This window comes from Gekko japonicus, unplaced genomic scaffold (assembly GCF_001447785.1).
Source record: "Gekko japonicus isolate JY-2015 unplaced genomic scaffold, Gekko_japonicus_V1.1 scaffold313, whole genome shotgun sequence".
Lineage (NCBI taxonomy): Eukaryota > Metazoa > Chordata > Lepidosauria > Squamata > Gekkonidae > Gekko > Gekko japonicus.
The window spans coordinates 664,172-689,796 of record NW_015174283.1 but is presented as its reverse complement, the minus strand read 5'-3'; the positions used below and the strand labels follow the sequence as shown (position 1 = coordinate 689,796).

General features: G+C 49.0%; 1 protein-coding gene across 1 annotated transcript in view; it reads right to left on the bottom strand.

The window, feature by feature from the left end:
* Positions 1-25,625, bottom strand: part of LTBP3 (latent transforming growth factor beta binding protein 3) — a 51,579-nt gene that overhangs the window by 18,553 nt on the left and 7,401 nt on the right. The window contains exons 2-7 of the mRNA XM_015423943.1: positions 12,153-12,458; positions 10,451-10,668; positions 8,789-8,894; positions 3,791-3,883; positions 2,707-2,829; positions 1,483-1,641 (exon numbers count right to left, since the gene is read on the bottom strand). Coding sequence (XP_015279429.1) covers positions 1,483-1,641; positions 2,707-2,829; positions 3,791-3,883; positions 8,789-8,894; positions 10,451-10,668; positions 12,153-12,458 — 1,005 coding nt within the window. The remainder of the gene's footprint in view (positions 1-1,482; positions 1,642-2,706; positions 2,830-3,790; positions 3,884-8,788; positions 8,895-10,450; positions 10,669-12,152; positions 12,459-25,625) is intronic.

Sequence of the window (25,625 nt, the reverse complement as noted above, 5' to 3'; positions counted from 1 at the left end):
AAAAGATGCAGTTGCAGACTCCTGTAAGAACACGCAGGCTTCACTACTGCCAGCCAATGCTCCCTCTAAGCTGTGGAGTCTTGTGAGTAAACATTCTACTTTGTGAGCTACTGACATTAAAGTTGTGAGCAAGAGATTTGGCCCCTGCATACATTAGTTTGCTCTGGAGCCCTCCTTCCTGAGCTAAGACAAAAATGTGTGAGCCGGAGGCTAAAAAACTCTGAGCTTAGCTCACACTAACTCAGCTTAGAGGGAACATTGCTGCCAGCAACATGCTAAGTGATGTACGAAAACATAGTGAAGGCACAGTGTTCCCTCTAAGCTGTGTGCATGAGCAGCCGCTCATTGACACAGGATGTGATCTGGGGCCATGCAGGGTCTCTCACTGCCCATTGCCCCTTTTAAGATCACGGCAGTTCTATTCTGCTTAGGATGTGAACTGCTCCACTCAGTAGGAGGGGGAAAATTAGAGGGAACATCGGAAGGGTGGGAGATTCAGGACAGACCAAAGGAAGGACTCCTTCACTCACTGAGTAAGTAAACTCACTGCCACAGTATGTGGTGACGGCTGCCAACTTGGAAGGCTTTGAAAGGGGAGTGGACAAATTCATGGAGTTTGGGCCTACCAATGGCCATTAGCCATGATGGACATCTGCTCCTTCCAGTACCAGATCAGTTGCTGGGGGAGCGTGGGTGGGAGGATGAGGCTGACAGGTGGGCGGGGGACTTACCAGGAGGCTCCTGGAGAGGGGAGGGAAGCTCCGGGAGAAGGAACTCCAAAACAAGTTCTGGGTGAGCTGCCGTCGCATTTGAAGGGACCGTGTTCCTTTTAAATACTTTCCCGCCACTAAAAATAATGAAGGATGGGGGCACCTTCTTTGGGTGCTCATAGAATTGGACCCCCTGGTCCAAACTTTTAGAAACTGGGGGTTGGGGGGTTGGAGGCACCAGCAGCTATGCTGAAAATTTGGTGCCTATAACTCAAACAACAGGCCCCTCCAGAGCCCCAGATACCCATGGATCGATTCTCCATTATACCCTATGGGGATCAGTCTCCATAGGGTATAATGGAGCGCCCAACATCTATTCCCCCCCCACACCTTCTGATAGGCCTGAAGTGGGGGGAGGGGCTCCAAACCAGGGAATCCCCTGCCCCCAACTGGGGATTGGCAACCCTAGTCATCCTGCTTGTGGAGGCAGCTGATTAGCCATTGTGTGGACAGAATGCTGGACTTGATGGGCCTTTGGTCTGATCCAGCAGGGCTCCTCTTATGTCCTGATGGCATTATGGGCATTAGATGATCAGGAAAAACAAGGGCTTTTGAGGGCCTTTGAGGGGGGTCAAAAAGAAATGGGCAGGAGCTTATCCAGGCCTGGCAGAACTCAGGAGGCAAAGAGAGAGGGAACAGGCATCTCTGCCCAGGTCCTGGCATTGCCCACTTCCCCGCTCTAGGCATGACCAGGGACGCTGCTCCCACTTACCAGTCCCATCAGCTGGGCAGCGCTCGCAGCGGGCCCCCCAGGCCTTGCCCACACTGCAGCAGCAGGTCATGCGGGTGAGCTTGGTGGGCAGCGGGTGCTGGCACTGGTTATCAGCGCTCACCAGACGGAAACACGAACTCTTCTCCCCGGCTTTCTCCGCTGTCCCTCCCCCAGAGAAAAAGAGGGAGGTCAGACCATTGCAGGACTCCATTCTAAGTGCCCCCCCCCAAAAAAAAATGAACTCTGGCCTCTAATTCCGTTCTTAAAACACCAGACAAGGGTTTGATTGAGAAAGAAAGCATCAGGCTTCTGTACTTCCTAGCTACTGTGCTCAGCATGTAGGGGGCTCAGTCTTGCAATGCATAAGATACAAGAGACAGAGGCAACTCTGACCATGCACAGCGTGTTTCCGATTCCCGATAAATCAGAGCATAGCAATCGGACAAAGGCTGGAGTCACAGCACGTAAAGCCCTGCAAGTATTTGGTGTGACTCAGGCTTAGTTCTCTGTCTCTCCCCATCTCTGATGCAACTACTGTCCCACTCCACCCCTCGTAACAGTAACGGGGCTGCTGCCAAGACTAACATTTGTTCAGTGCTAGCAGCCTGCAAGGCACAGCACAGGACAGAGAAGTTACTCTTTGCAGGTCTCAGAGGACTACAGCCCACCAGAGACAGAGTTTTCCAGTGGAAACCTTTGGAACATCCTCCCCTGTTGAGGTTCACCTGGTGACTATCTTATCATTCCAGGGCAAAAATATATATTTGCCAATGCTCCCTCTAAGCTGTGGAGTCTTGTGAGCAAAAATTCTACTTTGCGAGCTACTGGCATTAAAGTTGTGAGCAAACAATTTGGCTACTGCATAAATTAGTTTGCTCTGGAGCCCTCCTTCCTGAGCTAAGACAAAAATGTGTGAGCTGGAGGCTAAAAAACTGTGAGCTAGCTCACACTAACTCAACTTAGAGAGAACACTGGTATTTGCCCAGGCTTTTCAGAGGGTTTCATCATTTTTTAGCTGTTTTTACAGTCTGTATCCAGTCTGATTTAGGGAACTCAGTTTTTAGGCTGCTCAACGTTTGCTTTTGTATTATTTTATCGTTTTCACATTGCAAGCCATCTCGAGCAGGTCTCTGGAGAGGCAGCGTGTGAGTTCTCACAACAAATGCTAGGGAGAATGAGATTGGGGAGAGGCTAGGAAAGGTCTCCCTTAGTCAAGATACATACGCACGCAATGGGTGCGCGAAGGCCCCAACACCTGTCCTGGTTTGCATGCACAGCGGAAGCTTCCTTGGGTGTTCAAACATTCGCCCCCTTGGCACACTCCTTGCATGGCACACTCGTTGATGTCTGCAGGGGGAAAAGAGAGGCACACGACTCGTGGTGAGGCAGGAGGTGTTGAAGAAGAGGCAGGAGCCACAGTCCAGCTTCCTTTGCCCATAGCAACCTACATGCACCCACCCACCCATTCCCTATCCCCATTCTCTTCACTGGGGCTTGCATAGAGAATTTCCCAGGAGATTAATTACCATGTGGAAGGGTGCTATTTGGGTGTGCTGCCTCAGGCACCAAAATCTCTTGGGGCAGACTGGCTGTTATGTCTGGTTTACAGATAGCAAGTTGAGTCCAACGTACCCAAGGCCAACTAGAAAGTCACAGAATCATAGAGTTGGAAGGCCCCTCCAGGGTCATCTAGTCCAACCCCCTGCACAAGGCAGGAAATTCACAGCTACCTCCCTCCCCCAGGGACCCCCTGCTCTATGCCCAGAAGTGGGGGGGGGACACCCTCCAGGATCCACAGCCAAACTGACCTGGAGAAAAATTGCTTCCTGACCCTCAAGTGGCAATCAGCATTTCCCTGGGCATGTAAGAAAGGGCCACAAGAACTAAGCAGTGATGCAACCCTTCCTGCCCTCCCTCTCATGATCTGCCTAAATTCACAGAATCAGCATTGCTGTCAGATGGCCATCTAGCCTCTGTTTGGAAACCTCCAAAGAAGGAGAGCCCACCACCTCCCAAGGAAGCCTGTTCCAATGACTTGGAATACCACCTAGAATGGGCTCTGCTTTATTTTTTAATGGCCATTCCTTGCACAGCTGAGAGGAACCTGGACCCACCTCCTGAGAAAGCCTGTTCCACTGAGGAGTCCATGGCTGGAAGCTGGATTTGGACCCAGATATAAACCTTTCCCTTTTGTTGCATAATCCAGACTGAAACTGGCTCATCACACTCTGAAGCAAAGGGCTCTCACAAGAGCAGAGTCTATCGCCCAGTCCACCCTAAAACACTCGGACTTGCTCCTTTTTGGTACCTTGGCAGTGGGTGTTGTTCAGTCGCTTGTACCCCTGCGGGCAGTCACTCCCCATCTCCCCACGGACATGACCTGTCTTCTGCACCCCTAAGTCTGAAAGACAGAAAACATGCATTTGAAAAACACATACAGCATAACGGGACTTTCCAACAAGCCGCTTTAAGGGCTGGGCCTTTGGCAACACTAGATGCTGACCAGATGTGTTAAGGTGCCATACAGAGGCATCAAAGTCCCTGTCCAGAAATTTTACCATCTAGACAATAGGATTATTAACCTTCTTCCACCCACCCTTCCCCACACATGCCAGTTTCTCTTGCCCTCTGTTCTGGAAGGAAATGGGGGCATTGCAAAACCTAGAATGTTGTTTCTCTTTGGAGGGAGGCAGAACTTTTTTTTTTTTTTTTTTTTGCTGTCAAGCTGACTTAGAGTGACCCTGAAGGGTGTTCAAGGCAAAAGAGATTCAGAGGTGGTTTGCCATTGCCTGCCTCCGTGTCATGTCCCTGGACTTCCGTGGAGGTCTCCCACCCAAATACCAGCCAGGGCTGACCCTGCTTAGCTTCTGGGATCTGCAGAGATCGGGCTAGCCTGGGCCGTCCAGGCAAGTGGCAGCAGCAGAGCTATGAGCCCCACATTGGATGCTGTAAGGAGAGAGGAGACAAAAGATTCCCAGCCCCGTTATCAACCTCACCCAAGGTCTTCATCCAAGGTTTTTGGGGAGGAGGAGGAGGAGAAGAAGAAGGAGAAGGAGGAGAAGAAGAAGAGGAGGAGGAGGAGGAGATTGGATTTATACCCCGCCCTTCACTCGGAGCCTCAGAGCGGCTTACAAACTCCTTTCCCTTCCCCTCCCCACAACAGCCACCTTGTGAGGTAGGTGGGGCTGAGAGAGCTCTTGTGAGGACTGCTCGTGAGAGAACAGCTCTGAGAGAACTATGGCTTGCCCAAGGTCATCCAGCAGGTGCAAGTGGAGGAGTGGGGAATCAAACCCGGTTCTCCCAGATTAGAGTCCGCGCACTTAACCACTACACCAAACAAGCGGGAGGGCCCACACTGGGGGTAAGGGGATGGACCAGCTGTTTCCCAGAAGAGGACAAGTGTGGCAACTGCAGTTTTCCCAGGTGATCAACCAACTGTTTGGCAGGAAACACCAATGGATAGGAAAAGGGAGAGAGGAAAAGGGAGAGAGGCTGCCAGAGAACTACGGAGCTAGAAGGGGGGGGGGGTGTCAGCCAAGATGACTTGGCAGTGAGTAGGCCCCACAGAAAGCTCGGTGGTTAGCGGAATCCAGCTAGGCCTGCCCTGCTCGATCCCTTCTCCCCCATGGTCTAGTGATCCCACACAAAAGACACACACAAAGACACACACACACAAATCTGGTTCCTGGAAAAACTCAGCTTCACAAACCACGGTGGGAGCATTGCTGGTGCAAGCCCCACTGCAATGAATGTGGTTGGGGGGGGGGGAGGGTTTGACAAGTGCATGCTTGTGCATTTCCAAGGGCCTTGCACCAGGAATGTTCCTGCAGAGACAGCAGCAGACTGAAGGGTGCCCACGAGGGACATGTGACGTGTGACAAGAGGCCTGGCAACACTATGCATGCCTCTGTCATCCTTGCCATTTTTCACATAATCTCTAAATATTGCATTCCTCATGGGGAGGGGTGTTAACCCACAAGCTGCCTTGGGGCAACTGGAGTACCAAAGCAAGGGGGAGGCCTGCCCACTGCCTGGGGAGGGGAGCGGGGAGGGAAGGGGGAGGGAAGGGCTGGCAGAGCACATTCCAAGCCACAGCCAACACAAACAGCCCGGCCTCTTGCATGGCGACGGCATGAACTGGAAAATCCATTAAGCCAGGGCTCAGGTTGGGGGGGGGGGAGTGAGAACGCGGACTGACATTCTGGCCCCATTCTGCCAGCGTTGGCCCCACAGGGACGCTCCTGGCAGGGGTAACACTGAGAGCAAATGGATTTCTCCCTCAACATCCACGCACTTCTTGAATGCAATGAAAAATATATGGGAGCTGAAGAGTTTCACCCTCCTCAGGGATGCCCCTGGAGTTCCCCTGGCAGGAACGGATAGCTGGGTGTCTTCTGTGCATTGAGCAGTGGTATGTGACAGGCAGGGCTATTTTGGGGCAGGAACAGAGTTCCAGCTGGCTCCCAAGTTTGCCACGCCCAGCAGGAACTCATTAGCATAATAGGCTACACCCAACTGCAGAAACTCATTAGGATTGGCTACATTAGGGGTGTGTGGCCTAACATGCAAAGGAGTTCCTGCTACAAAAAAAGCCCTGGGTTTTGACAACAAACAAGGTAAACAGAATAAGAAGCAAAAAGTGGGTGTGGCTGGATGAGCACACTTCTGGTAACATGGAGGTATGGCCTAATATGCTAATGTGTTCCTGCTGTTGGGAGTGGCCTATTATGCTAATGAGTTCCTGCTGGGCTTTTTCTACAAAAAAGGCCCTGGACAGGCAACAATACAGCCAGTGCTGCTGTCTCCCAGCATGGGAAATGCAGGGCTCAGGGAATTGTCGAGGGTTGTTCTCTTTGGCTCAGGGAGGAGTCTCATCTCCAGTATCCAGGAATGGCTTATCATTGCTGGAGGCCCCAGGGAGCCTCTGCCAATCAAGTAGGGTTGCCAGCCTCCAGGCAGTGGCTGGAGATCTCCTGGTATTACAACTGACCTCCAGACGACAGTTCACCTGGAGAAAATAGCTGCTTTGGAGGGTGGGCTCTATGGCATTATACCCCATTGAGATCCCTCCCCTACCCAAACCCCACCTTCCTCAGGCTCCACCCCCAAATCTCCAGGTATTTCCCAGCCTGGAGCTGGCAACCCTGTCAAACAGTGGGAGGGACCAGTGGTCTGACTCCCAAGAAGGCCGCTTAGTATTTTCCAAAGCTCAGACGAGGTGGCCACTTTATTTAGGAGGGAGATGGCTAGCGTGTCGTAGTGGTCAGAGGGCTGGAACAGGCCTGCTTTATTCCCTGTTCTTCCCTCCATTTGCAGTGACAACAGAGTCCACAACCCACAGGCAGCTATTCTTCTCTGTGCTTTCCCTCCATTTTACATGAAGGGATGGGGGAGGGGGAGAATGGCACCAGATGCGGACCTGAAAATCTGCACCTTGTGAATAGGACTGCCAAGTGGGGACGGGGGGCGGGTAAACCCCCGCTTTGGGGGACCGATTTCCAACACCGCGGAATCGGGCCCCGGGGGAACCCCACCCCTGTGTGTGCATCACCAGGAAGTGACGTTGGCACGCCGGGGGCGGGGCCACGGCCGTACAAGGGAAAACTCTATGGTTTTCCCCTGTATGGCTGTGGCCCTTTGCCGCCCCAGCGTCCCTGGCGGCCTCCCGTCACTTCCGGGTGACGTACGCGCGGTGCGTGCGCGCTTTGCGCATGCACACACAAGACACCGGCCGGGAGCCCCCCACTCCCGGCGAAGAAACACTTGGCAACCCTACTTGTGAACCACACGTTGACCAAATCCACTCTTGAGTACGAGATTCCTAGAAAGAATAACCCCTGCTGAGAGGAAATGCTCACTTGTCCTGAAACTCACTGGGAGACCATGGGCCAATCATTTTCTCTCAAACTACTCTACTTTTCATGGTTGTCATGGGTTATCCTCATTTGGGGGTAACACAGAGCTAAACACAGGCGGGATGGGTGGGGTCCTGGTTGCCAAGTCCCCACTGTATGCACAGCGGGGGACTCAAGCTGCGGTCCGGGAGCACCCGCGCCGCAACCACATCACCCATCTGCCGGCGGCAGGCCTAGGTGGGGTATAAACCAAACTAACAAATAAATAAATAAATAAATAAATAATAATAAAAAAGTCTAGGACTGAGGACCCCAAGTTCAAATGCCCGCATGTCCCAAAACTCACTGGGAGACCATGGGCCAGTCATTCTCTTTCAACCTAATCTACTTCACATGTTTGTCATGGGTTACCCCCATTTGGGGGTAAAACACAGAGCTGGGGACCCCCAGTTCAACTGCCTGCATGTCCCAAAACTCACTAGGTGACCACGGGCCAGTCATGCTCTCTCAGCCTAACCTGCCTCACATGGTTTCCATGTGGACAGAATGATGGGGGACCCCACAAACAACTTTCCCAAACTCCTCAGAAAGGAAGGTGGGACAAGAATGCAGGTAGGCAGACTATCACTTGAACTCAGCTCTCCCTAGCGTAAGTCCAATACCCTTCCCCCCCACCCACAGATTGTCCTTTTCCCTTTGCCTGTATGGGCCCATGTCATGACCTGGGCTGTGCCTCCAGAGGCCTACTAGGGCCAGGGAGCCTGGCTAGCAGTAGGTGAGGCTGGGCCTACAACTCCCAGAAGCCCCTGAGAGGTTTTGGAGCCAAAATTGACCAACAGGGAGGAAGAGGGCTGGGGAACAAAAGGGCTGGTGCCAGAGCAGAAGCTGTTCTTTCTTTCGGAGGGCAGAGCCAGAGGGAAGGCTGTTGCAGGAAGAAACCCTCATCCTGAGGGAAGGGTGGGTAGTCTAGTGTCACTTGGAATAGTGAGCTAGGGACAGTATATATTTAGACGCGTTAGGGCATTTGATTTCTTTTCTTTTCACCCACTTACTGTTATTATTCTGCACCTTGTTGTTTGACTTCCTATAAAATAAACCTTTTCCTTGTTTCACTCTGCCTGGTCCTCACGCCTGTTATTCGGCCAAAAGGTCTGAAGGTCTTGGGAGGGTACACTGGGCCATCTCAAGGGAACCTAAATCCAGAGTGGTGGCAGTGTCAGGTGACACCCCACCTGAGCCGTGACAGCCCAATAATGCAAGATGGCATGCAGAGGAATTAGGGAAGAAAAACATTACAGGGCGATGGTAGGAAAGGATAGTGTGGGAAGCTGACGGGATGAAACAAACAGAAGGAGCCGGGGAGCTAGAGACTTCACCATCACACGAGATTTCTAAGCTGGAACAAACGGGTGCCACAGTCTAGAGGAGAAAGGAGATGCCAAGTGACTTACACTGCAGGTGGGGGCACTTGTGGCACTTGTTCTGCCCCCAGGAGGTGCCAATGCTTCCACAGCAGTCTTCTTGCTTGGTGAGGCCTGGAAGAGGGTTGCTCCCGCACTGTGTCCCCACAAGGAAGGGCAAAGGCAAAGATTAGAGAAAGAGATTATTTCACCCATTTGCAGCCACAAGTATCCTGAACCTATTTCCACACCATGTGCAAAAACTACTGTTAAAACTGGGAGATGACTTCGGGTTGCCAGCTCTGGAGTGGGAAACACCTGAAGATTGGGGGGGGGGGGTGTTTTCCAAGCCTGGGAAGAGTGTAATTTAGGGAGGGGCCTCAGCAGGGTACAGTGCCATAGAATCTATCTTCCAAAACAGCCATTTTCTCCAGGGGGGAGTGATCTCTATTGCCAGGAGATCAGGTGGAATTCCAGGAGATCTCCAGCCCGCAGCTGGAGGCTGGCAACCCTAGGGGAGTCTGATTTGGGTTTTTTGGTCTCTAAAAGTTTCTAGCTGTCAGTAACAGAAGGACATGGTCTCCAGCATTTAAAAACACAATTATCTATGTGTGGCCTTGGGGTAGTGGACTAAAGGACTCTCTTGGCCCAGTGCTCTCTCCCCCCCACCAGGCCTGTAGCTACAGTGGGGCTTTTGTGGGCTCCGCCCCCTTTCTTAAAGGCACAGCCCCACAAGAATGTCTCCTGTAAATGCTTTTTTCAATCATTTAAAAACATTTTTTTTAAAGGCATGCGCTCCTTTAAGCAGAGTGGGGCGCTGTAGTTGACTAATTCCTGCACTGAGCAAGGGAGTTGGGAGTAGGTGACCTCTAGGACCCCTTCTAACTCTGTGTCAAGAAACTCGTCTTCTTTAAGAGAGTCAACCAAAAATGGTCTCCTTTAAGGGAGCTGGCCAAATGTCGCAATCGTGGGCAGGATATAAATGCAAATAAATAAATAAATAAATACATACATACATACATACATACATAAATGTCGCAATCATGCTGTAAAAAGATGGACCTCTCCTTGTGCTGCCTTTTTTGAATGCCACCCCCCAAAGTTCAGCACTGCAAGGAACTGAATCTTCTCCCCCTTCACAGTCCGAGCCTCACTTTCATGTCTTCCCCAGATTAAACAGTGCCAACCTCTGCCAACTCTAGCGTTGCCAACTTCAGGTGGCGGCTGGAGATTTCCCTCTATTACAGCTGATCTCCAGGTGACAGAGGACTCATGGCTCAGTGGTAGAGCATCTGCTTGGCATGCGGAAGGTCCTAGATGCAACCCCTGGCATCTCCAGTGAAGGGATCTGGCAGTAGCTGATGCGAAAGGCCTCTGCCTGAGACCCTGGAGAGCCTCTGCCAGTCTGAGTAGACGATACTGACTTTGATTCAGGATACAGCAGCTTCCATGTGTTCATGCGTTCAGTTCACCTGGAGAAAATGCCCGCTGTAGGAAGGCGGACTCTACGGCATTATACCCCACTGAAGTCCCTCCCCTTCCCAAGCCCCACCCTCCTTGGGCTCCACCTCCCAAATCTCCAGGTATTTCTCAACATGGAGCTGGTTGATCACCACCCCCAGCGGATTCAACCCCCTGATCAGTTATATCAGCTACTTTCCGTTGCCTTCTGCCATCCTAAACTATTTCTAACAATGCCTCGATCCCACTCACCATCTGTTTGGGCAACGTCTCCTGAAAGCATCGTCCCAAAGGCTTCTGGGTGGGAGGCCTGGTATAGGCAGGCTTGGGGGCCACCGGGTGCTGTATCAGGTGTTGTTGGCTGCCCGGCCCACTGTTCTCTGAGCTGAGGCTGTCGATCCGGTGGACCTGCACTGAGGCATCCGGTGGGTGATGCACACGAACGTTGACCAGGGGCTGGTGCACCTGAACTGGAGGGCAAAAAGATGAGCGAACAGAGGGCCTCCCCTTTCCGATCTTCAAGCACTAGCCCCCAATCCCAAATGCTCTGGGAGGAAGAATGGGGCACCCGTCTTGGAAACCTTTAGCCCAGAAACAAGGCTTTGGACCGGGGTACAATCTAAGCAGAGTACAGTCCAAAGAGTCTAGGGATGTCTGATTCAGGATGGCCCAGTCACTTGTTGGGGGGCAGCTGTCTCCAGTTTCCTAAACTTCATTTCTCCTGGGGGCACCCCTACTTTGGACCCACCAGCACTAAAACCAGGCTCCGGAAAAGAGAACAGCAGAGAGGTCCCCTTGCACAGCCGAGTCCCCTAAGTCTGGAGCTGCATAATCTGCAGGGGTCCAAAGATTGCTTTGGGTGAAGAGCTTTTTAAGTATTGTCAGTACTGGTGGCTGGATTAGGAATCAACTTCAGCCTTGTGCAATAATAATGATAATAATAAGAAGAAGAGATTGGATTTATACCCCGCCCTTCACTCGGAGTCTCAGAGCATCTTACAATCTCCTTCCCCTCCTCTCCCCACAACAGACACACTGTGAGGTAGGAGGGGCTGAGAGAGCTCTGACAGAAACTGCCCTTGAGAGAACAGCTCTGAAAGAACTTGTGACTGACCCAAGGTCACCCAGCTGGCTGCACGTGAAAGGTGTGGGGAATCAAACCCAGTTCTCCAGATTAGAGTCTGCTGCTCCTAACCACTACAACAAACTGGCAGAAAACAAACTCTGCATGCATCCCAGTGCACATTTGCTTGTTTCTTACTGTCTATGGCTTGACCCCAGGATTCTGTTTTGGAGCAATGCAATCTTAGAGTTGCATCAGAGGAGAGGGAAAACAAATATTGGGGGAAAGCACATATTAGAATGGTGACTCCAGCTGACTCCTTGGATCAAGAGTTATTTTCCAAAATGACAAGTAGTGCTTTAGCCCAAAGGATGGGGCCTGAAGAAGGCAGTGAGAAGTACCATTGCGTACCTGCTCAATGTTTTGTATATTTTATTAGACTATTTATTAGACATTAGGCCTCGGCTGGGAGGGCGGGGTATAAATCTGATAATAAATAAAAAAATTAATTAATTAATTAAATCTATTCCTGCAGAGCAGGAAACACAAGGGATCAGCCCCTGTAATCTGTTTTTTTATGTCAGGGCTCAGCTCTGGAGCCTATTTACCAAGACAAGGCTGCTTCTGAGCACACGCAGAGTGTGTCCTTTCTTCTTGCCGTTCACAGCCAGCAGCCCTCTGAATCTGGAAACTGGACTCCTAGGCAGGCTTGAGCATCTCTCCACTGAGAAAGTGAGCACTGCTGCTGAGAACTGAAATGCCCTGTGTGCATGCCGAGAGATCCACATTTCTCTGCAACTTCCCGGAACTAAGCCTTGTTTCCAGTTAAGGCATATAGCCCGATTCTGCAAAAGGTCCCCCCCACGCCCTCAAACTTCTCTACTGAGGTACCTTCTGAGGAGTGCTGGCTGGGTCCCAAAGGCACCATGAAGGTGGAATGGCTCACAGTGGCCTTCGAGCCAGGCCCGGAGGGTGAGTCGCCATGGCTGTCGGAGATAAGCTGGACCGCATAGATGGCGTGCTTGCTGGAGCCCGTCTCCATGGGGAGACCACCTTCACTGGAGACCCGGGCCTGCTGTCCTTGGCTCTGCCGACCTGCTGGCACCTGGCAAAAGCGACCTGTGAATTCTGGCGGGCAGAGGCAGTGATTCCCAGATGTACACTGCCCGCCATTCATGCAGGGCAGAGGGCAAACCACTGTGGGGAGGAGGAGAGGGGGGGGGAAGTTAACGTAGGTTGCACAAGCGATCTTCCCAAACCAAGTCTGCCAGCCCTCTGACTGCCACACCCAGCCAAGCGGGGCACCTGCTGTCAGGAAGCTCTCCCCCAGTCTGAGCTCTGTCCAAGTTAGCTAGGGTCACCCAGCAGTGAGCCACTCATGTTAAGAGCACCTGCTTTCCATGAAGCAGGTCCCCCTCTAAGCTGTGGAGTCTTGTGAGCAAAAATTCTACTTTGTGAGCTACTGGCATTAAAGTTGTGAGCGAGCGATTTGGGTACTGCATAAATTAGTTTGCTCTAAAGCCATCCTTACCGAGCTAAGACAAAAATGTGTGAGCCAGAGGCTAAAAAACTGTGAGCTAGCTCACACTAACTCAGCTTAGAGGGAACACTGGTCCCAGGTACAATTTGCAGTCATCACTTGTAGGAGCAATGCTGTCCGCTCTTGCGAGGCAGGCCCGGGAGGCCTGCCTCGCAAGAGCGGACAACATTGCTCCTACAATCTCTAGTTAAATATCTCAAACAGCAGCTGTCTCAAATTATCTTTCTTTTTAAAGGCTGGTAGCCATGTTGGACTGTAGCAAGACCCAAAAATAAAATCTATGTAAAAACTTTTATTAAGGCCAACCAAAGTCACACGACACATTGATTGCCTCAGACTGCATCCTAGCCTGCTTTCTCCGTCTAAGACCCTGGAGAAACTCTGCCAGTCAGAGGAGACTTGGTACAAGACAGCTCCATATTTTCCTAGAGGCACTCTGCACGCACTCAGTTGCCAGCTACAATTAAATCCTTCCCACATCTGACTCAAAACACTCTGCCATTCAGAGAGCAGATCTCTGGCTAAGGTTATCTCGTACCTTGGTGGTCAAAACATTACTCTGACATTTAATGGTCCATGTGGATTAGGACCTCTCCTTCTACCTCCCTGCAGTCCAGACCAATCCAAGGCCCTGCTCACACATGCAGAATAGTGAGGAGGAGAAGAGAGAAGAGGAGAAATTGGGTTTATACCCCGCCCTTCACTCAGAGTCTCAGAGTGACTTAAAATCTCCTTCCCTTCCTCTCCCCACAACAGACACCCTGTGAGGTAGGTGAGGCTGAGAGAGCTCTTTGAGAACTGCTCTTGAGAGAACAGCTCTGAGAGAACTGTGGCTTGCCCAAGGTCACCCATCAGCTGCATGTGGAGGAGTGGGGAATCAAACCTGGTTCTCCCAGATTAGAGTCCACACTCCTAACCACTACACCAAACTGGCTCTTGAGTGAGGTAGGATGAGGTGGTAGAATGGACTATACCACCACAAACTGCAGGTGGAGAATCACAGAAAATCATATTTCAGAATGTTCCTAGAATATTAAGAACTCACATTAGGTATAAAAGCAGTACAGCAAGCAAGCTGGGCTAGTTTTCTTCTTGCAAGCCTTTTTTTAATGCAAAGGAACACATAAAACTGAATTTCACCATCTGACTGTTTAAAATGGTGCAGCCCAGTCTGTTCTACCTCCTCGGGTCTTTGTGTGCGTGTGAAGTGCAGTCAAGTTACAGCCATCTTATGGTGACCCCGTAGAACTTTCAAGGCAAGAGATGTTCAGAGGTGGTGATGAGCAGTAGTAACACCATTTTAGCAGGCAGCTAACATTCGGCTGGGTCTTCATTCAACTCTATTAATTCTGATACAGTAAGAGACAGAGACATTCCGGAGAGGGGGCATTGAGCACACAAGAACAAACAGAAGAAAAATGGTCTGTGTGTTTCAATAAATGAAAAGCTTATCTGCTGGCTTGCTGACACGTAACTAGACTGGGAAAGATTGAAGGTCAAAGAAGACGGGGACGGCAAAGGATGAGATGGTTAGACAGTGTCATAGATGCAACGAACATGAAATTGAGCAAACTTCAGAGGACGGCGGAAGACAGGAGGGCCTGGCGGGATCTGGTCCATGGGGTCGCAGAGAGTTGGACTCGACTGTGCGACTGAACAACAACAACAGCAAACTAGACTATGTAACATGCAAGAAAAGAATGAGCCCATGCATGGAAACATGCTGAAAAAACTAAAGCCATTGTTCAGTGGCAGTTGTATTGAAGGCCATAGCTTACTAAACACAGAGGAAGATAAAAGAACAAAGGGAACTTGTGAGGGGCCAAAAATGCGTGCTTGCTATGTGAAGTTATAATGTGCATACTTGAGGAGGCGTTTATTGGAAAGCTAACACCACAATGCTTTGAGCAGACCTCTTGGCTATTCTTTTGCTGGGGTCTCCTTTATTTGAATAAAAGTTTCACTCTGCTTGGAAGGAATCTCTCCTGTTGTGTTTTTTTTTATTGGAGTGAGGCAGACCAGGTATACGGCCTGTTTGGCTTACAGCAGTTTGCCATTGCCTGGCTCTGCGTAGCGATCCTGGACTTTCTTTCTTTTTTAAAAACCATTTTTATTAGGATATAATAAACATAATCAAATATAGATCACAACTTTTACCCCAATCCATTATACCCTCCACCCTTCCCCCTCCCCTGCGTGGCTTCCCACAGTGCTCCAACCTCCTGTTCAATTCTTAGATCTTCTTCCTCCGCATTTTTTCTATATAATTACACATTTCTATAGGTAACTTATCTTTCTCTGTTTAAGTAATACATCTTAATCTATTTTTAATATCTATTGCCTTCAATAATTGTCAAAGCTAAATAAACCGTCCCTTACACCCCAGTTTTTTTCCAAATAGTCCTTGAAATCTTTCCAGTCTGCAAAAAAGTCCTCTGCTTCCAAATTATTTAATTTCCTTGTCATTTTGTCTATTTCAACCATAAAAAGTAGTTTCTTAATCCAGTCCTCAACTTCAGGTATTCTGTCTTGTTTCCAACATTGGGCATACGTCATTCTGGCCGTTGTAATAATGTACCACATCAATGTCCTTTTTGCCACATTGACTTCTTCAATTTTAAGGCCCAAAAGTAATATTTCTGGTTCCTTCCTAAATTTGCATTTTACAATTTTTTCCATTTCAGCGTGTATCTCAACCCAATACCTTTTGGCTTTTTCACAAGTCGGGGTTGTTTCGTAGAAAAAGAGCTAGGGGAACTCATTAGCATAACTCATTAGCATATGCCACACCCCCTGACATCACCGGAAGTGTGTCATAAGGCCACACACACCGCCCCGGTGGACCTGCAAGGCCAGCAGGAGTGCAAGGAAGCCCTGGAAGGCCCTCCCTGGCCCCAGGCAGGCAGGGGTGGGGAGAGGCAGGGAGGAAGCAACTTACCCTCCCTCTTCTCCTGCCTCCTCCTGGCTGAATGAGGGCCGGAAGCGGGGCGGCCGGAAGCAGGGGGCGGGGCTTCGTCATGTGCCCTGCCCCCCGTACCTCACCCGGGGGGACTGCGATCCCCCCCGAAATGACCTCTGAGTCCACCACATATGATAAAATGAACTCTCTGCCTGTTGCGATCCTGGACTTTCTTGGCCCTCTTCCATCTAAGCACTAACCAGGGCCAACCCTGCTTAGCTTCCAAGATCTGATGAGGTCAGACTAGCCAGGCCCATCCAGTTTGGGTTGGTTTTTTTGTTGTTGTTTGTTTGCTGACTTAAGGCAACCCTGCGGGGTTTTCAAGACAAGATATGTTCAGAGGTGTTTTGCCATTGTCTGCCTCTATATTGCAACCCTTGACCTCCTTGGTGGTCTTCCATCCAAATACTAACCAGTGTCAACCCTGCTTAGCGTCTGAGATCTGACAAGATCAGCTAGCCTAAGCTATTCAGGTCAAGGATGATCCCTTATCCCCCCCCCCCATTTTTCCACACATGAGAACCAGGCCTGACCCTAGCACAGAACACGCAGTCCTTTGAAGTTGTGCGTGTCTGTACACACAGAGAGACAGGTGTATACGAGGGAATTTATTTGGATTTAAAAATACATCTGCTTCTCCTCCCTCTGCGCCAGACAGCTGCCAATGACAAAGGACTCTGTGGTGTCCCTTCCCGGGGGGGGCCGAATCATTGGACAAACCACCCCCAGACCAGACAGAAGGGTGGGGAATGGATGCTTCACTGGTCTGATTAAGCCGCCGGCACTTTGGGGACTTTGCCATGGAAGGGGTTTTGGTTATGACAACAGTTCAGCCTGTTTGAAGAGTCTGAGCCCTTACTGAGTCAGCAGCCAGGAAGCTGGCAAATAACCCTCTCCAACACACAGGCCCCTCCTTGGGCATCTGTCAGCCGGTGCCTGGTGGCCCGGCCCAAACGCAAAACAAACATGAACAGAACCTAGTGACACAGGAATGAGCCCAGCAAGGAAAGGTTTGGGGCCTTCTGCGTGGGTATCTGTGCGCATGTAAATAAATTCCTTCACCTCCCTAGGCAAAGCAAGGCAATTTGTCGCACACCTCAGGCCCAAGGTGGACCAGGGTTGCCAGGCATATAGACGTGTGTGTGAAAGACCACTCGGCCATCTGGTTTCCTCAATATTTACACTAGCAGGGCCAGGCCCACTGACAGACTTCCTCCCTTAAAGTGGCTGCCACATTTCCAGGTGGGGCTCCAAATAAATGCATGGAAGCCTCAGACATTTCCTCAGAACCACCAGAAACGTCTAGGACTGTCTCACCAAGCCCAAGGTTTCTGTGTATTTTGAGTTCTACAAATTGTTAGTGTCTGATATGTGCAAACAAAACTTGGCTTTATTCCCCCCCCCTAAAATTCAGAGGCCAAAGGAGTTCCTGCTACAAAAAGAGCCCTGCTTGCTTATAACGAACACTTTCCTTAATAACTTGTTTAAATTTGCCCACATCCCCTTTAATCTCCCTCCTGGACAAGTTGTGGTAGCTAAAGGAGGATTTCCCCCCCCAAGATCACTTATTCACCATGAGGATCCTGAAAAAATCCACCCTGAGTCAGGGGAAATCTTCGGTGGGCCTAATCCACAACTACGCGGAGAGCAGGGGAGGTGATCACAAACCACCAAGTAATTACCCCCCCCTTCTGAATGGGAACGTTTCCTATTTTCATTCTAACTACCCTTTTTTACAGTATTCCCTACTATGGAGTGCTTGGATTTAAGGGGCTTTATAAAATCAGGATGAGGGAGACAGGATTCCTGAAGATTTTGTGCTACATTAGTCTGTAGCACCAAACAAAGTCTTTTGGCACCTTGATGGATCCTACCAGCAACTCTTATTTCACCTTGTCTGAGTTCTCTACACACACCAGCCCATATCCTGCATGGGTTTTCTCCACCTGGTCAGGTCCTAAGACCCCTGGCATGGCCTTTTCTTCATGGTCAAAAGAAACTCCTCCTCCCTCTTTTGCCAGTAGAAAAGCTGGTAGGATGCCAACCTCCAGGTAGTAGACAATGAAGAAAACAGAAGTGATGTAGTATTATGAATATATATATATTTAAACTTCTGTTTTGCAGTGAGTAGTATTTCTTCAAGATGTACACACACACACAATGGAATCTCTCCTTATATATAATTCTGTTTTGGTCATGGACTCACCTGAACATTCCAACACGCTCCCAAATCAGTTGGCTCCCTGATCTGTCACTCAGAGGGTCTCCCTATCCACTGGCTGCGTTGCCTGAATCCTGCCTCCAACATTCTAAACAGTTTGCTGTCCGTCCCGGGGTGGGTTTTCCCCCGGGCCCCGATTCCGCGGGAGCGGGAATCGGACCTTGAAAGCGGGGGGAACCCTAGTCAGAACACAGAGGTCATTTGCATATGTGGCCTGATTGGCCTTTGACTCGGAACACTGAGGTCGTTTGCATATGTGGCCTCATTGGCTTTTGCCTCTAACATTCTATAAAGTGTGCTGTTGCTGTTCTGAGGTAAAATACATTTCCCCTTAGTGCCTGTTAGGGAAACCATTGTTGCCAATCTTCAGGTGAGGGCTGAAGATCACTCAGAATTACAACTGCTTTCAAGATGGCAGAGATCAGTTCCCCTGGAGAAAATGGTGGACTGTGTCCTTATATCCTGCTGAGATGGCCCCTGTATGACAGCCAATGTGACGTAGCAGTCAGGGCTTCAGAGCACAGTAGAGACTGCAGGTGGGTGTGTGTGGAAAGCTGAAGAGTGAGGGCAAAATAAAGGTAGGTTGATGACTGGCTGGGAGGGAGATAGGGTTGCCAACTCCAGCTGGGAAATTCCTGGAGATTTGAGGGATGGAGCCTGGAGAGGGTGCCCCGTTTCAGGAGGTTTCAGGAGTGGTGGGACTTCAGGCAGGTACAATGCCATAGACTCCACCCTCCAAACCAGCCAGTCCCTCCTGGGGAACCACTGTTGCCAATCTTCAGGTGGGAACTGGAGGTCACTCAAAATTACAACTGTTCTTCAGGTAGCAGAGATTAGTTCCTCTGGAGAAAATGGTGGACTCGGTGTCATTATACCCTGCTGAGGTCGCCACAGCAAATTGACACTGAGTGCCCAAGGCTGGGGCACCTGCTCAGAGCCTCTTTCTAGAGCTCGTATTTATTTCCCCAATGGACCTTATTCCTAGTTTGCATATATTCCCGTTTCACATGACCACTTTAACTCAGTGTGCTGTGTGAATAACATTAGTTTACACGTCAACAATACTAATCCGTGAATTTAACACTCAACATTCTTCCCCCTTCAATGAAACAAATTCTTAACATGCTTTCATTGAAGTGGGAAGAATGTTGAGTGTTAAGTTCACGGATTAGTATTGTTGATGATGTTTAAACAAATGTTATTCATGCAGCACACTGAGATAAAGTGGTCATGTGAAACGGGAATATATGCAAATTCCGTTGTGTGTGTGCATACATCCTGATTACCTATTGAAGAAATACTACTCACTGCAAAATAGCAGTTTAAATATATATTTTCATAATACTACATCACGGCTGTTTTCTTCATTGTCTGCATCCTTCCCATGATCTCTCTGTTGTTTCTACAACAACCTCCAGGTAGTGGCTGGAGGTCTCGGCTCCTGCTATTACAATTGATCTCCACAGGGCTCTTTTTGTAGAAAAAGCCCAGCAGGAACTCATTAGCATAACAGGCCACACCCAACAGCAGAAACTCATTAGCATATTAGGCCACACCCCTGACAGCAGAAACTCATTAGCAAATTAGGCCACACCCCCAGTTTACCAGAAGTGTGGTTATCTAGCCACACCCACCTTTATTCTGTTTACCTTGTTTGTTGTCAAAACCCAGGGCTTTTTTGTAGCAGGAACACCTTTGCATGTTAGGCCACACACCCCTAATGTAGCCAATCCTGATGAGTTTCTGCTGTTGGGTGTGGCCTATTATGCTAATGAGTTCCTGCTGGGCGTGACCAACTTGGGAGCCAGCCGAAACTCCGTTCCTGTGCGTTCCTGCCCAAAAATAGCCCTGGATCTCCACCTGACAGAGATTAGATCTCCTGGAGAAAATGGCCGCTTTGCAAGGTGGACTCTATGGCATTATTCCCCACTGAAGTCCCTCCCCTCCCCAACCCCCCCCTTCTCAAGCTCCACCCCCCAAACCTCCAAGTATTTCCCAACCCAGACCTGACAACCCTACGTAGCATTCAGCCTTAATAGATTCTGGCAAAATCCACAAAATAAACCTGTTAAATCCTGAAGTCGCCACAAGGTTCTTTACTGAATTCAGTAAACTGCCATTTAACATTACCGCTTAGAAATCAATCAACACAAGACTCTGTTGTTGCTTTTAAAATGTCCTTCACCAAGCTGTAACTTTTGGATTTAAAATTCCAAAGGTTTGCCAGGTCTTGATTTTTTAATTTTTATTTTTCCAAATGTCCTTTCAGATCTGCTTCAGAGAGCCTTCAATGGTCACTTGAATACCTGGCGATGCACGGCTTGTTTTATTTGCTCGGAGTAAATTCAGCCTCTCAGTAAAAAAAATTCTGTGGAGATTGGTTCCATTATACGACTTCACTCCACTCTGAAGTGGGAGACTCTTGAAGTTCAAATGCCAGCTGGGCTGCATTCATTGGATAGTAGCCTCAAATGCTCCCATTCACACTTGTGGGGGAGTTTTGACAGCTGATGTGAAACTTCCCAGCCCGTTAAGCCCAGGTATGCCTACTTCAGAGAGTGTTCAAGAGCTTTCCCCCCCCCCTCCCCTGATGACACAGCAGTTTTATAACACATTTGCAGCATTTAGCAGAAGACTTTAAAAGGGAAAGTCTGTCCTGCCTGACTTGGAATTCATCTGCAGATCTGATACTATGAGACTTGTAAAGAAAACCTTGGGTTGGTTAGCTCTCTACAAAAAGTAAGTTTTCCTCCTTATAGTTTGATGCACATTATTCAGATCCTTCCCACTTCGTCAATTCATCAACAGTTCAGCACGATCCAATTCGTGCTCACTCTGAGTGGATACTTTACTCTTTTGACCAAATCTTCTTTTCAACTGTGTTCTGTAATGTTATGTAAACATGTCCAGCTCCTTCACATTCCCCCGCCACCTGATCCTTTTCATTGGAGAAAACAGGGCTTGAACCTGGAACCCTGTGTCAGCCACACCCCACAATTCGCAAAAGCCTCATGCCATAATAAATAGATTGGTGTCTAAAATGTAGTAAGACTCTTTTATCACTTTAGTGTTGGTGGCTGTTTCAGGAAAGTCAGTGGAGATGCCGGGTTGCCAGATCTGGCTGCTGGACCCACAGGTTTGCACATACTTTCCAGAAATGAAAGTTTTACTTCTGTATCCTCTAGTTGGTGTCTGGAAGGTTATGAATGAGTCCTGTGCATATTTCTGCTTGTCAGTCACATACTAATTCAAATGCCTATGTCCAAGGAAGTTGAAATCCTTAAGGTGTCCATGTCTTCACCTGCACAGATACAGTCCATTTGATCAATACAGTGGACACTGTTGGCATAGGGCAGCAAATATCTCATTAGTGGCTGTGCAGATCTATAGGGAGGAGGAGGAGGAGGAGATTGGATTTATACCCTGCCCTTCACTACCCAATGAAGTCTCAAAGTGGTTTACAATCTCCTTTCCCTTCCCCTCACCACAACAGACACCCTGTGAGGTAGGTGGGGCTGAGAGAGCTCTCCCGAGAACTGCCCCTGAGAGAACAGCTCTGAAAGAACTTATGACTGACCAAAGGTCACACCAGCAGCTGCATGTGGAGGAGTGGGGAATCAAACCCAGTTCTCCCAGATTAGAGTCCATACTCCTAACCACTACACCAAACTGGCACGGGGTATGTGATAGCATAACTCAAGTAGATATGGGAACACAGCCGGCACTGGCATTTTTTGCAAAAAAGCCAGTCCCTGAGTTTGTATCTTTGTTGGGTTGTCCATTGTTACTGGAGAACAGATGCTTCACATTGGGTATGGGGGTTGTTTGTTAGGAAGGACAATCCTTCCCCCCTCTCCCAAGTCTGTAAGGGTTCATCTTCCAGGAGAGGCTGTAGATCCTCACTGAGGCACTTTAAAAGCCTTAGCTGTCCTACTGAAGATGACTCTTGGTGTGGACCTTCTTGTCCATCTGTCACCTCACTTTCCCAGGGGAGTATATGAGCATTCAGAATGCCTGATGTAAATTCTGCAGACATTTGCCCCGGCCTATAGAACTGGAGCTGTTGCTGTGAAATGCTAGCATTTGTCCTCTGACAACAGACTGTATGGAGTTTTACGGATAGGAGGTGATACATGATTGTACCTGAGAGCCAGCGTGGCACAGTGGTTCGAGTGTCAGATTAAGATCTGGGAGACCCTGGTTCAAACCCCCAGAAAGCTGGCTGGGTGCCCTTGGGCCGGTCACTCTCTCTCTTAGCCCAACTTACCTCACAGACTTGCCGTGAGGATAAAAACAGAGGAAGGGAAAATATGCTAGCCCCTTTGGATCTCCATTGCGGAGAAAAGCAGAGTAGAACTAAAATATATAAATAAAGGTAAATGTGGACGTTGGTTTGTTTCTGGTATAAAGTAGTGTTCGCATATACATCACGCAGTTACACAGCGATGTCCAAAAAGTCACCCGAGGTGCTGAATGCGTAGGGTAGAAGTTCAAGCCCAGTTAAATTTCTAAAAGGCTTCCTTCCCATGGTCCAGAATGATGATGAAAATGCAACTGAGGCACCTCAAGTAGAGGAGAGGCACAAGGACAGGAGCCGAGTGTTATGCGGATTCATAATTATGCTGGTATATTTTGGGGCCGTGTGGGTAGCAAAGACTTGAAGATACAAGGTGTCCTGAAATAGATAATGGTGGGGACAAAGTCACAGTGCTTAGCAGGCAGATGTGCCAGATGGCACCATCAGGGACAGCATTCTTGCAAATTTTTGCAGCCCATCTTTTTGTGGAATTTTGGTTTATGCAGATTCCACCATCCAAGATGGTGAGAATGGGGCTTGCAGGCCAATTGCCAGTGGAAGACAACTCCCTTAGGACGTTCTGCAGATCACTAGGAATGCCGGTAACAGAAAGTCAAAGAATAGAAAGATATACCCCTTGCCATTAGAGTGGCAATGGATTACCCATTTTGTGGATCTTCTGTAGCAAACAGGAGATCCCTGGTTGAGGCTTCCGGCATATACTTTGCCTTTTCCACCACTGATACACACTGAGCCAACATTGTCATTGATGTCTCTGCAATGAGTCCAAATTTTCTTTCCACCAGTTTAAACCCCAGCTCAAATCACAGGCGCACATGGGGCCCTACCAGACATGACATTTTCCACATGTACACTTATGGTGACCCCCTTGGGGTTTTCAAAGCAAGAAACTTTCAGAGGTATCATGGCCCTGATATTCCTTGGTGGTCTCCCTTCCAAATACTGACCAGGGCGGACCCTGCTTAGCTTCTGAGATCTGACAAAGATCATGCTAGCCTGGGCTATCCAGGTTAGGGCACATGTATGCTTACAGGTACTCAGGTCACCTGACTTACATATAACCATACGGACAGGACCTTGAGCTATAAACACCGTCTTACCAATGTAGCAGTGAAAATATGCATGTGAAACAACACTTTCCAAAAATTATGTGGTACAACTTGGGGGGTGTCTGCTACAACACTCAGATGCTCAGCTTTGGGGTTGGTGTATAGTACTGCGGAACATGATGCTTCAGTGTGGCTTAACAGCCCCCACATCCACAAACTCGATGTCCAACTCAATACAACAATGAGAACCATCAGCAGATATATTAAACCCACTCCAACCTATTGGCTACCCACGTTGTGCCACATCGCTGAAGCATCTCTGAAGACAACATGCTCTTCTTTGTGAATATAGAAAGACGATTGAAAACAGGCAGTTGCCTATTGACAAAGACATGGCTGATGCGGGCCTATCAAGACTAAGATCCCAACACCCAGCAATAAGATCTACACAAATCCTACAATCACAAAATTTCAATCTAAGGAATGAATGGTTGCAAACATGGATGCAATCAGATCCACCTGATATCCATAACCTGATAAACACCAATGAGAGGCCCGCCGGATTTGTCTTGCCCCGTAAAGTATGGAAGATGGCTAATAGAATACGAACAGGCTTTGGCAGCTGTGCAGACCTGTTGTTTAAATGGGGCAAAAATGCGGTTGTGGTGCAGCCCACCAAACTATTTTCCATCTGTCACAGGAAAGTGAGCATTGTGCTTTCCAGGGAGATGTGACGGAGCTCTCTGAACTTTCCCCAGCTGCGACTGAATGGATTGAAAATTTAGATATTAGTATTTAGAGGGATTGCCCAATCGGTCGGCATACCCGTTGTATCACTTGGTTATTTATTTTATATTATTATAGGCTTCCTGTGTGTAACTCTGCCATGCAATAAATAAATAAAAGTGTACACTTGTGTCTGGCTAGACCATTTCAAAGGTTAAGATCCACAATCTATCCAATCCAAATACCTTTATTGGCATAAAAATCTATCCAGCTCTTGAGAAGATTGTACTGCACTGCCTCACAATGCAGCATTACCAGATCAAATGGCTGATACTTTGGAAAAGATGCCCGTCTGCTACCCCATTCAGCCCACTTGCCTCTGTGGGCTACCGGGGTTCCTGCTGGATCCCACTCAGTGTCCACATTAGAAAGCACGCCCTGGGGCTCTTCCACAGCGGGTTCACAGCCTGTGGTCTCTTCAGAGCTGGGAAGTCTCTCTAGGCTTCAACCTCCATGAAACTGTATCACAAAGGGAAGGAAATAATGAAAAGCCAAAAATATACACTAACTTAATAACCTAAGAGAAACAACAAAAGCACCAATACAGCCAAAAGAATAAACCATAAGTTCACGGACCATTTTATTAAAATGCTAAGGGGAACAGAGACATCCAGAGACATCTGGATACCAGAAGCTCATCTAGTCTAGTGGCAGGTGAACAGCCAAGTGGAAGACATTCCACAAGCGTAGTGTCACAACTAAAAAGGCCCTGCATACAGAAGCAGGTGGTTCTCCAGACATTCTGGCCCCAAGCTGTTTAGGGCTTTATAGTTCAAAATCAGCACCCTGTTTTGAGCCTGGAAGGAAAGTGGCAGCCAGTGTACACGCCTCAAGACGAGCATAATACATACTCTAAAGGAGACACCTGTCGGCAATTTGGCTGCTGCATTCTGCATCAGCAGCAGCTTCTGAACAGTCATCAAGGGCAGCTCTATGTTAAGCACATAACAATAATCCAGCCTAGATGTCGTCTATGCATGCATCACTGTGGCCAAATCACACCACTCAAAGTAAGGCCACCACTGAAGCACCAGCTAAAGCTGCCGGAAGGTGCTACATGCTATCAGCCTCCTCAAGTGCAGATATGGATCAAGGACTGCCCCACCCCCCAAATGACAAAGTTGCTCCACTCCTTCAGGAGGAGTACGACTTCACCTGCACCAAGCCGATTCCTCAACCTCCAGCTGGTTCCATTATTGTTGATGGCACTGTATTCCAAAATATTTCCGGGTAGCCTCTTCCAGTGAGTGATTTCTTGTAGACATTAAACAGCATGAGATATAAAAGGAACCTTGCAGACCCAGGGGTACAGCAGTAGCATCTCACAACACCAGTAGGAACCTTTGCACCAGGAACCGCCAGAGTCACGGCAAAACCATATATATCCCTCAATTTCATACCAGACAGATGGCCCAGAAGGCCAACGGCATCCAAAGCCTCTTGAGACTCGCCTGTACGGATTATCACAGATCAAATGCCACAGACGCAGCA